General features: G+C 41.4%; 1 protein-coding gene across 1 annotated transcript; it reads right to left on the reverse strand.

Moving 5' to 3' along the window:
• Nucleotides 1-4,118: 4,118 nt before the first annotated feature.
• LOC127515640 (stereocilin-like) lies at nucleotides 4,119-9,633 on the reverse strand. The gene is made up of 4 exons (XM_051899521.1): nucleotides 7,655-9,633; nucleotides 7,299-7,443; nucleotides 6,068-7,197; nucleotides 4,119-4,127 (listed from the first exon to the last, which is right to left on the reverse strand). The coding sequence occupies exons 2-4, from the start codon at nucleotides 7,372-7,374 to the stop codon at nucleotides 4,119-4,121; spliced, it is 1,215 nt and encodes a 404-aa protein (XP_051755481.1). The 5' UTR covers nucleotides 7,375-7,443; nucleotides 7,655-9,633.
• Between the last annotated feature and the right edge of the window lie 3,214 nt (nucleotides 9,634-12,847).

Genomic DNA, 12,847 nt, shown 5'->3' on the forward strand with positions numbered 1-12,847 from the left:
TTTATACTAACTAGCTTCAAGAAACTACAGTATGGAAAGTGGTAAGAACTATATTTTATACACCGATCAGGCATAACATTATGAGCACTGACAGGTGAAGTGAATAACACTGATTATCTCTTCATAACGACACCTGTTAGTGGGTGGATATATTAGGCAGCAAGTGAACATTTTGTCCTCAAAGTTGATGTATTAGAAGCAGGAAAAATGGGCAAGTGTAAGGATTTGAGCGAGTTTGACAAGGGCCAAATTGTGATGGCTAGACGACTGGATCAGAGCATCTCCAAAACCGCAGCTCTTGTGGGGTGTTCCCGGTCTGCAGTGGTCAGTATCTATCAAAAGTGGTCCAAGGAAGGAACAGTGGTGAACCGGCGACAGGGTCATGGGCGCCCAAGGCTCATTGATGCACGTGGGGAGCGAACCAACAGACAAGCTACTGTAGCTCAAAGTGCTCAAGAAGTTAATGTTGGTTCTGATAGAAAGGTTGGTTCAGAATACAACTGCATCGCAGTTTGTTGCGTATGGGGCTGCATAGCCGCAGACCAGTCAGGGTGCCCATGCTGACCCCTGTCCACCGCCGAAAGAGCCAACAGTGGGCAGGTGAGCATCAGAACTGGACCACGGAGCAATGGAAGAAGGTGGCCTGGTCTGATGAATCACATTTTCTTTTACATCACCTGGATGGCCGGGTGCACCAGGATGCACTATGGGAACAAGGCAAGCCAGCGGAGACAGTGTGATGCTTTGGGCAATGTTCTGCTGGGAAACCTTGGGTCCTGCCATCCATGTGGATGTTACTTTGACACGGACCACCTACCTAAGCATTGTTGCAGACCATGTACACCCTTTCATGGAAACGGTATTCCCTGGTGGCTGTGGCCTCTTTCAGCAGGATAATGCGCCCTGCCACAAAGCAAAAATGGTTCAGGAATGGTTTGAGGAGCACGACGAGTTTGAGATGTTGACTTGGCCTCCAAATTCCCCAGATCTCAATCTAATCGATCATCTGTGGGATGTGCTGAACAAACAAGTCCGATCCATGGAGGCCCCACCTCGCAACTTACAGGACTTAAAGGATCTGCTGCAAACATCTTGGTGCCAGATACCACAGCACACCTTCAGGGGTCTAGTGGAGTCCATGCCTCGATGGGTCAGGGCTGTTTTGACAGCAAAAGGGGAACCAACACAATATTAGGAAGGTGGTCATAATGTTATGCCTGATCAGTGTATGTTGGGTCTGTATTGGGTTTAACTCAAGGGTTTTCAAATTCGGTTATGCAGAATAATATAATTATATTAAATTATATTTTAATAATTTGTTCTGGTTTTAGTACAATTATCATTTTGGAGTCAACATGTCTTTATATCACATCACACTTTCTAATAGGAATTATCATATTTAGGGCTCTCTTGCGTCAAAAAGCTTGAAAACCCCTTGGACGAATTGACTGAATAATTTACCATCAGAGATAATGAATTATACCTGCATTAAAAATCTTAAAGCAGAAGAGTTGCCTTCCCTCTGAATAAGATCCCACAGGACAGGCTGCTGGGGAGAAAAGTCTTTGAAACTGAATGCATCAAACTGTGCATGGTAATATAATAATAACATACTATTAGTACTAGCACAGAAAAACTATGCAATGCATGACATACACTGAAACAGCTTAAAAGGTCTTCTTTTAAGGTTGAGTTTTGCTCTCTCTTCAGGAAGATGCCAACAGTGTGAAGTACACTTAAGGATGCATCTGGCCGTAGAGTGGCCCAGAAGGAAGCATTGTCCTGGAGGCTGGAAAGAAGAATGGCCTGACCCAGGCCCTGACGCACCTCTCGTTCTCCCTCCTCCAAACCCGCTGAGAGCCCTACCACAAAGTCCAACACTCGAAGCACGTAGCTTACTGTAGCCAACCAACCCGTGCGTTCATCCATTACTCCTTCACATAGAGTGAGCTTATGAATGGCGTCTTGTAGAACGGGCAAGGGGTTCACACAAAGTTGAGAGGTGTCGAAGTCATAAGGTGCTGGCAGCATGTCAAACAGCTTCTGGAGGACGCACTTGGAGCCTTGTGATTCTTCAGAGTTCAAACAGTAGTCTAAGAGCGAAGGCTGCTTTTGAACTAATGTAACGTACAGTGTGGTGTTTTTGCAAATATAGTCCTTCAAACCAGCTTTACTGCTGCAAAGCTCAAGGGCGGTGGAGTTCAGAAATTGTTCTGCCTTCCAGTTTAAGTAGTCACAGTTGTCTTTGGGGGCACCGTGAAAGTGATTAGGGACTTTGGAGCAGTACTCCGCCGCCCAGCTCCCGTCTTGTGGTATTTGAGACGACTCATTTCCGCACAAAGAGGCAATAAGGGCTGTGTTATTGGGCAGAAAACACCTTCTAAAGTCCTGGGCAGTTAGAGTTTTGCTGCTTAGCAGTGCTAGGCAATCCTCGGTGGCGTCTGGAGGAGATCCCCCAGAAACATCGTTGGAGAGCTGAAGACAGAGGTCATCAATACTTGACTGGTTGAGGTAATGGTAATCCCGTGTAGACTCTACCTGAGAAAATTTCACAGCAAAATGATTTAGGCAGATTTAAAAGTGCAATAGGTGATTCTCTACAGAAACATTTTTTTGTTATACTGGTTGAAAGTCTCCTCATATCCTGATAGCAATCGCTATGTTAAACTGTCCAAGTGTATTTTTATAAATATATATCGTCTGTGGAAGGCGTAGGACCCTAAAATTTTTATCCACTCTTTATATTCAGTCCAAATGAAATAATACGATGTCCTACCTGCCTGTCAACATATGTTTTTACATATCCTAGCGCACCCTGTTTACGCAGACATCATACGTCATAAGCACATTTCATGCTGTGCAGAGTTTATGTAGACAGACATCAGTCGCGGAGCACCGCAAACAAACAGCAGCCACCTTTTACAGTTCCTAACGAATCAAAACAATGAGCTTGTGATGTGTTCACGCCATAACTACCGTAATTAAGAGATGACCACCCGTGACGTTTTAACCAGAGCTGTTCACGTCCTCAGACTCGGAATTATGCGTTTCCATGTATAAACACCAAAATGAATCTGCAGCAGTTGGGTATATGCTCTCTTTGTGTTTCGGAGGGTTAGTTCACCCAAAAATTACATTTCTGTCATTAACTGCTCACCCTCATGTTGTTCCAAACCCGTAAGACTTTCGTTCATCTTCGGAACACAAATTAAGATATTTTTGATGAAATCCGAGAGCTTTCTGATCCCCAAGAGAAAGCAACATAATTACCACATTCAAGGCCCAGAGAAGTAGTAAAGACATCATTAAAATAGTCAACGTGACTACAGTGGTTCAACCTTAATGTTACGAAGCGACGAGAAGCGATCAGAAACCTCTCGGATTTTATCAAAAATATCTTAATTTGTGTTCCGAAGATGAACGAAAGTCTTATGGGTGTGGAATGACATGAGGGTGAGTAATTAATGACAAAATGTTGGGGTGAACTAACCCTTTAACCAAAGTCTTATGGGTTTGGAATGACATGAGGGTGAGTAAACAATGACAGAATTTTCATTTTAATGAAAAAAATTCTTTTTTTTTTCACTTTAATATTTTCATGGAAACATAAACTAAAAGTAGCTCAATGTACCTGATGTGCATGTTGCAGCCAGAATGTAGAGTTGGCACACACTGTTTTGTTAAATTCGTGAGCGAAGAATTCGCTGCAAACATGAACCCAAAGAAAATCTTCCTCCGCTGCCGAGAGGTACCAAGCAGCATCGGAGCAGGTCGCGTGCAGGTCTGCCCCGTAATGGTTGACCTCAGGGTCCTGTGAGCCATCCTCTCCATCAAAAAGATTGCAGTAGAGGAATACGGTAAAATTTGAGACCCCAGTGAGACCAGGGATAGAGGCATTACAGGCAGCTTCTAGAATCTCTGCTGAGGGTGAGGGGTTTGAATCACTCTGCTCATGGACTTTTGACTGGGATTGGTGAAGCTTAGCCCTTCTAGATGAGGACTGAGGTTTCAAAGTCGTTGTTTCTTCTTCTGGAGAGGGGCAGGTCATGAAAGACGGCATGCTGGGTAAACCATCCGACCTGAAACCCATCGCTTGAGCGTTCCATGTCAAGTTATGTCTAATTCCCCTGTACAAAGAGGACAAAAAAAACTGTTAATTTATGATAATCTACTTTATACACTTAGAAATAATTTTGAAATGTTTTCCTGATTCCCATGACACTTACCACAATATTAACTGCCTGAGGTCACCTTTACAAAGAAACAAAAATGAATGGAAAAGTTCTGGGTGAATAGTTTATTGATACAAATCACAGATGATTGCAGAACACTGTTGATTAATTGAGGAAAATGGAGAGCTGGCCACTGTATTATACAATTGGCCTTGATGTAACAGCATAGCTGTGCACATAATACCAGGGGTGTACAGTTACCAGCATAAAAGAAAGACGAGATTATACTGGCTATAGGATTTAGAGTAACAAAGATATGGTTAATGACTAACAATGCCATTGTGATTTTAGTCAGGGTTGTGCACATTCAGAATTGAATTGAGAATGCCTTTTAAAAAAAAATAATTTCTTACTAATTTAATTTCTTACATTTAAACTGAATTAACAAAAAGGATGCAGAACTGCAATTTGAATTTTTAATGTAGAAAAGTAGAATTAAAAATGAAATAAAAGGATGGCTGTAATTTGTAACTATTAGGGCCCAATCATACATCCAGCACAATGTGACGCCAGGCACGACGCAAGTGTTTTTTGCTAGTTTCAGCCCAACGCAGTTATCATTTTCACACCCAGCTCCACGTTGTTTAAATAGAAAATGCACTCGTGCCCATCTGTTCGCCCATGGGCGTGCTGTTCTGAAAACGAGGTGTTCAGGCGCACTGTTGGCGTGTTGCTATTTTGAGGCAACTGAAAACGACTGCGCCACTGACCAACTGAAACCTGCTCTAAAGTCATTGGCGCAATATTTTTTTGTTATTGTCAAGAACTTAAAATGATGCTTGTTTAAAGTCTTGCTTGAAAGTTGTGAGGTTTGAAGGCTTATGGGCCTTATAGACAGAACAAGATAGATAGATAGATAGATAGATAGATAGACAGACTGATTGATTGACTGATGTGAAGGAGATCATGAATATATACATACTTTATGCATGCACAGGGCCTAAAATTAACACTCGTGAAGCGTCAAATGCGAGTAAAAATCGAGTATATGAAACGGTGTCAATCATCAGTTGGCCAGTTACAGTTTTTGTGAATTCTAATGATGCAAAATTGTGAGAACATGAACGTGAACAAACGTGAATGATGATTGGGACACTTGATGGTGCAATGTTGCATCGTCACGAAAGTTTAAGCCTTGCCAGTTTAAATACATGAAATCAAAATGCCCGTCTTGGCAAGTATCCTCAGTCAGTTATGTCTTGGTTTTGTCCGACTTACTGTCAAAGTGCTCGCATTCTCCGTCTTCATTAGTTTACGATATGTTTAACAGCCCTGTCTAATATGTTAGGTAGAACTGTTATACAAAGAGAGTAGACAGTATTTGAAAAAGTATCAGTATTTGCCGTGTGGTTGATGCCCTAGCTGAGCAGAAATACATAATCATGTTTCGCTTGGTCCGCTCAAAGTCACGCTGGATTTTCTCTTTAGCGTAAGGTTGAGAGGTCCATCTATCACTGTTTTCCATGTTTATAGAGTTAGTTTGTGGAGTGAATATATAGGCTGTGTACACAGCTTTTTAAAAATGGCGGGCGCGGGTGTTTCGCTGGTCTTACGTCACTGGTAGTTCCTTTTGTACTGGGTTAGACCTTTTACACTCTGAAGTAGTCATGATTCGCCTCTCACAACGTAACATGCTCTAAACATACCTCTTAAGCACGCAGAATAATGTAAGTGGATTTATTGATGTAATAGCACCTTTGAACGATTACGAAATCATGGCATCCGTAATCGCGATTAGAAATTCGATTAATTGTGCAGCCCTAGTACATTGTATGCTTTATAGATTTAAGAGTCTGTTTAAAGGCTAAAAAGACAACAGTACTATACTTGCCTACAGAACATCTTCCATGATGACTGTACTGTGATTCGTCCACCATGCTGCTCACATCATCCAGCAGAGCCTTGGTCATATGGGACACTTTTCTTCTCAGATTACTATACACACTGCGGCCAACATTGTGCAGAAATCCATGTCTAAGGTTATCCAATCCCTGCAGGAGGGCGGGATTACGCTTTGCGAACTGTACTGCCCTTTCTCCTGCGTTTGACCTTGACAAAGCCTGAAGAAGCAGTGCCTGCATAGAAGCAAGGCTCTCTGAATCAATGCCCGATTTGTTCAGCAAGAGCTGCTCCTCATGAAGCACCTCAGGTGGCACGAGGAAGGGTTTAAAACGTCCTGTAGACAGCGTGACATCTCTTTGATTGTTTTCCACACTCACAGGGTGTAGACTGACCACAGGTTTCCAGTTCCTGGTCTCCATGAAGCTGATGAGCTGGTCAAGCCAGCTCAGGTTGAAGGCACAATCATTTCGTCCTTTCAGGACACAGATGAAACCCTGGAGACCTGCGACGGCCTGGCCGTACGTCCCACTGACCACAGCTTGAAGAACAGTTTCAAGCAAAGCGCTGATGGTCTTCCAATTCTGAGAAACAAATGTCAAGATGGGTTTTTGAGGCTGGCGTTCAGTGAGGGTCAAAATGCTTTGTACCAACCCAAGAAGTCCATCCCAATGTGGGCTGCCCCTGAGCGACAGAAACAGATCCTGAAGCCTGAAAGTGGGTCGCGGGGGACTTTTCCCGTCCCATATTCCAAGTGACGTTTCCCTTCCGGTCTGAAGAAGAGAATAAAGCAGGTTCCCCCAAAACTGTTCATCGCTAAAAGGTTGCTGGCGATCATCTAACTCTGCACTCATCTCTTGCAGGTACATAGAGATGTTATAAAGGAATCCCGACAGCCTGTTTCGATCGAATGCTTTGTTTAAAGATGGGAGACTCTTGCTTTTCCTTGGCAGGACACCCAGAGACTTGAGACCTCCCATAATGCTCCTCACTACGGAATGAATTTGTTGATCCTTTTGTCGTTCTGCTGGTGGCTGTACTCTGTGTGGATTCCATCCTCCACCCTTCCTCCATATCTCAACAAGCTCTTTCAAAATTGCCTCCTTTTGGTCCTCTTTTTTGCTTGCTGACATGAGAGAAACATGAGAAACATAAATGGAAGTTAGACTTGGAGACAAATTGAGTTATTGTACCAACAAACACCTCAAACAGCCCAAATTGTCTTACCTCCAGCAGTGGCTGATACTTGTTCCAGAAAAAGCAAAATGACAACAATTCCCAGCTTGCCCATCCTGAGTTTCATTGCCTCAAGGTAGCATTGACAAAGTCATTTTGTTGTCCTTGTAAGACTGCATTTATGTTCCTTTAGGAGCTGACGGAGACATTCAGAGAGTAAAGTGTCACACTGTGGAGTGCGCATGAAATCTTAATGACTATCCACTGTCACTTGGCTAAACTTTCACATAGAAAAGTTTGCCACTTTAAGTCTAAACCAATTTTTATAAAAATAAATAGCAAAAAAAGGAAACATTCTGACATTTCCTACATTTGTAAAACACTATAAGAATTTTTTCAGTACTTACATATAAGCAGTTGTGTCTGTTTAATCCCGTCCGTATCTGTGGAAATAGATTGGATGTGTCTAGGATTGCAAGTGTGAGCAAATTATTTCTCCGTCTCTCTCTCTCTCTCAGCATTTGTCACTTTTTGATACGCTCCCCCTCCCAGTCTTTGAGATTCAATTGGATCCTCAAAAGCTAAAGCTTCATGTTTCAGCGACATCGTTCCATCATGTGCCAGCTGACTGTGTGCTGGAGTGAGAGGCCAGAGGCTCAGGGATGTAATATGAGAAAAGAGAAAGGCCAAGGAACTTTGAGATGGTATACTCTTGTATCACAAGGCAATTTCATAGTAATTAAGATTAAAGGAGTTACAAAGGTAGGTCATTACTGCGACTGAGGCTAAAACAGGGCACAGTAGACATACAATAGATAATGCACATCTGCTGCATAACAAAAAATCAATTGAAGAATAGTTATTTTGATGGAAATGTTCCAAAAAATGTATATCACTCATTCTTTATGGTGATAATGACACATATTGCCAGTGTTATTTTAGTATTATTTATTACTGTTATAGTGTCAGTTCATATTTTGAATTAGCTTTTATTTTCTGTATGTGGATCAATGACGTGATGGCTCATTTTTTTGTCCAAAGGCCTTAATAATAATAAAAAACAAAGAGTACAACTAGATCTCTTATACTGAATCCAAAAGGTTTCGATTATATTTTGCTACTTATAAAGGTATTTTAAAGATTTTGAAGTGTCAAAAGGTCATTCATTCCATCCAAAGGCCAATACAGCCATTTGATTTGTGATTCAAATATCTTAAAATGTAATAAATGTATATATTTTTTATTCTGGCATGATTTTATAACATCATATATCAACATAGTGCAAAATGGTATTAAAATGATGTGTAGAAGTCATTGCTTTGTTATGAGAAAAAATGTCTGGAAAAATGAATTTCATTGATGTCATTCTGAGTAACCAATATAAAGGGACCATTTTGGATCAAGTCATGCGGTCAGTATCATGTGACAGGATGTGACATCATTCAGACACCTGCAAAGGACCACATGGTCGTGAAGCAAAGTAACTAACTCTCTCCTAACTATCTGAAAAATGCATGTTTTCACTTGCTCATATCAGGTCATTCGGTACAACCGTTATAAAACATGGAAAATGTTGTAATATTTTAAAAACTTGTACTAAATATAAAATTTTTGATTGTCCTTTTCCTAGCTAGATAGCTAGATAGCAGCCTGTTAGCATTGTTTGAAAATATCATCATTCGGTATAACCAAAAGTGTCATTTGGTAAAACCAAAATTTTGGCTAAATCGAATGACTTTTTTGGTGACAAATTTTGTCCATCTTGTAAAAAATGACAAAAGCAGTGTTAATTGATTATAAAACTTCACATTAATTATATCTCCATTATCCTGAATCACTATGAGCCCATTTTTATTCCTCAATCTGACATCTCATGAGGTCATTTTCAACTGTGCCAAAACTGATATAAAACGGTAACCTTGTCCTTATGGGTATTGTTTTCCCTATGTGGCAGCCAGCAAGTCGCCTACAGCTGTCATAAAACAAAAGTGTCCCTAAGCCAGCGTCGGCACACAATCAGGCCCTTCACTGATGTTTCAAATCATCTCTCTCTTGTCCGAGGCCTGTCTACAGCACCTGAAACCTGAGTGGGTTGAGTGAAAGGCGCAGCACAGCCTCCCCACAAGCCTTTTACTTCTGTGTTGCTGTCGCCTGCAGCGGAACAATAACTTCCTCTTGTATTATTGATGCATGAGGGAGCGGCGGTCACTCTGCAGCATGGAGCTCAGTTGGCTGCAGGAATATTAAATGAGAAACTTTACTCCTCATGCCTTTGACTAACTCCACTCAAATCGCACACAGCAGTCAGCTTGTTTGTTTTCTCTGTCGTGCATATGACCAAAAACAATCATGAATAAATGTAACAAAAATGAATAAATGTAAAATTACAAATAAAAACAGTTAAATAAAGCTCACAGATCCAATGTAGACAAACTCAAGACAAGAGCCTTAACTTAAGTCTATCTTAACTTATTCAGGCATGTTAGACTAACTAGAGTTCCAAAGCATACACCGATCAGGCATAACATTATGACCATCTTTCTAATATTGTGTTGGTCCCGCTTTTGCTGCCAAAACAGCCCTGACCTGTCGAGGCATGGACTCCACTAGACCCCTGAAGGTGTGCTGTGGTATCTGGCACCAAGATGTTAGCAGCAGATCCTTTAAGTCCTGTAAGTTGCGAGGTGGAGCCTCCATGGATCGGACTTGTTTGTTTAGCACATCCCACAGATGCTCGATTAGATTGAGATCTGGGGAATTTGGAGGCCAAGTCAACACCTCAAACTCGTTGTTGTGCTCCTCAAACCATTCCTGAACCATTTTTGCTTCATGGCAGGACACATTATCCTGCTGAAAGATGCTGAAAGATGCCGTTTCCATACATAGTCTGCAACAGTGCTTAGGTAGGTGGTATGTGTCAAAGTAACAACCACATGGATGGCAGGACCCAAGGTTTCCCAGCAGAACATTGCCCAAATCATCACACTGCCTCCGCCGGCTTGCCTTCTTCCCATAGTGCATCCTGGTGCCATGTGTTCACCAGGTAAGCGACGCACACGCACCCGGCCATCCACGTGATATAAAAGAAAACGTGATTTATCAGACTAGGCCACCTTCTTCCATTGCTCCGTGGTCCAGTTCTGATGCTCACGTGTCCACTGTTGGCGCTTTCGGCGGTGGACAGGGGTCAGCATGGGCACCCTGACTGGTCTGCGGCTATGCAGCTCCATACGCAACAAACTGTGATGCATTGTGTATTCTGACACCTTTCTATCAGAACCAGCATTAACTTCTTGAGCAATATGAGCTACAGTAGCTCGTCTGTTGGATCGGACCACACGGGCCAGCCTTCGCTCCCCACGTGCATCAATGAGCCTTGGCCGCCCATGACCCTGTCGCCGGTTCACCACTGTGTCTTCCTTGGACCACTTTTGATAGATACTGACCACTGCAGACCGGGAACACCCCACAAGAGCTGCGGTTTTGGAGATGCTCTGACCCTAGCCGTCTGTCGTCTAGCCATCACAATTTGGTCCTTGTCAAACTCGCTCAAATCCTTACTCTTGCCCATTTTTCCTGCTTCTAACACATCAACTTTGAGGACAAAATGTTCACTTGCTTCCTAATATATCCCACCCACTAACAGGTGTCGTGATGAAGAGATAATCAGTGTTCACTTTACCTGTCAGTGCTCATAATGTTATGCCTGATCAGTGTATATTGGTATAATGTGCAAAATATCAAGTAAATATGGTCATGCAAAGTATAACTTTTGAGATGGGAGGAAAAGCTATATTACAATGCCCTTGCAAGCAAACACAAAGTTTCTTGAGGGAACACAAACGTTTAGCGAAAACGCACAAGCATTGAAATATAATTTTTCCTCCCATCTCATATTTTTGTTCCCCAAAATAATGTGTTGTCAGACATATATACCAAACAGCACTTGCCGAGTGTTCATTTTAGGCCCTTATTTTCACATCTCTGATTCATATGTCTGGTTGAGACAAATAGGGGAAAAAAGGCTAGCAATTCACATGTGTATAGTGGCCTATATATATAGTACACTTAAGTTCCATACGTTTTGTTTGTGAGGTTTCAAGCAATCGTAAGGTCAAACTTTGGTATTCAGAAAGTAATCAACTAACTTTTAGAAGAAATATAATTGAAGAAAATACAAAACTAATATTACAAAATAGCATGACACAAGCAAGAGTGTCTTAAGACTGTTTTCTTAAGACTGTTAATACAAAACTTAAGAATTCAAATTGTTAAAAATATCCTTCCTAAAGTTAAAGAGTTGGTTCACCCAAAAATGAAATTTCTGTCATTAATTACTCACCCTCATGTCGTTCCAAACCCGGAAGACCTTCGTTCATATTCGGAACACAAATTAAGATATTTTTGATGAAATCCAAGAGCTTCTGACTTCCCTATAAATTTCAATTTCAAGGTACAGAAAGTTAGTAAAAACAGTTCATGTAACTAGAGTGATTCAACCTTAATGTTATTAAGCGACGAGAATACTTTTTGTGCACAAAAACAAAACAAAAATAACTTTATTCAACAATAAGTCTCCTACGCTGTTTACGTCCAGCACTTCAGGGTTCTAATCAGAATTTCGCGAAACACTTTTATTATTACCTCAACAGCTCTTCTAATAATGAATGAATGACGACGGTTCAGTGGCAGGATTTTTTTAAGCTTTCCATCTGACAACAGTCCCACCTGCCGGTAGAAACAAGTACTGTTTAAAAGGAACACTCCACTTTTTTTGAAAATAGGCTCATTTTCCAACTCCCTTAGAGTTAAACAGTTGAGTTTTACCGTTTTCGAATCCATTCAGCCGATCTCCGGGTCTGGCGGTACCACTTTTAGCATAGCTTAGCATAGTTCATTGAATCTGATTAGACCGTTAGCATCTCGTTAAAAACGACCAAAGAGTTTCAATATTTTTCCTATTTAAAACTTGACTCTTCTGTAGTTAAATCGTGTACTAAGACAGAAGGAAAATTAAAAGTTGCAATTTTCTAGGCAGATATGACTAGGAACTATACTGTCATTCCGGCGTAATGATCAAGGAACTTTGCTGCCGTACTGCACCCATGGTACGGCAGCAAATACAGGCGCAATGATATTACTGCGTAATATCATTGCGCCTGCTGCAGCCATGGTACGGCAGCAAAGTTCCTTGATTATTACACCGGAATGAGAGTATAGTTCCTAGCCATATCGGCCTAGAAAATCACAACTTTTCATTTTCCGTCGGTCTTAGTACACGATGTAACTACAGAAGAGTCAAGTTTTAAATAGGAAAAAATATTGAAACTCTTTGGTCGTTTTTTAACGAGATGCTAACGGTCTAATCAGATTCAATGAACTATGCTAAGCTATGCTAAAAGTGGTACCGCCAGACCCGGAGATCGGCTGAATGGATTCGAAAACGGTAAAACTCAACTGTTTAACTCTAGGGGAGTTGGAAAATGAGCCTATTTTCAAAAAAAGTGGAGTGTTCCTTTAACAGATGACTATTTAAATACCCGACACAAAAGCTGCGTTTAGTGGAATGTGTGTGTAAGATAAACGGTAATCTACCACAG

The sequence above is a fragment of the Ctenopharyngodon idella genome, chromosome 7 (assembly GCF_019924925.1).
Source record: "Ctenopharyngodon idella isolate HZGC_01 chromosome 7, HZGC01, whole genome shotgun sequence".
Lineage (NCBI taxonomy): Eukaryota > Metazoa > Chordata > Actinopteri > Cypriniformes > Xenocyprididae > Ctenopharyngodon > Ctenopharyngodon idella.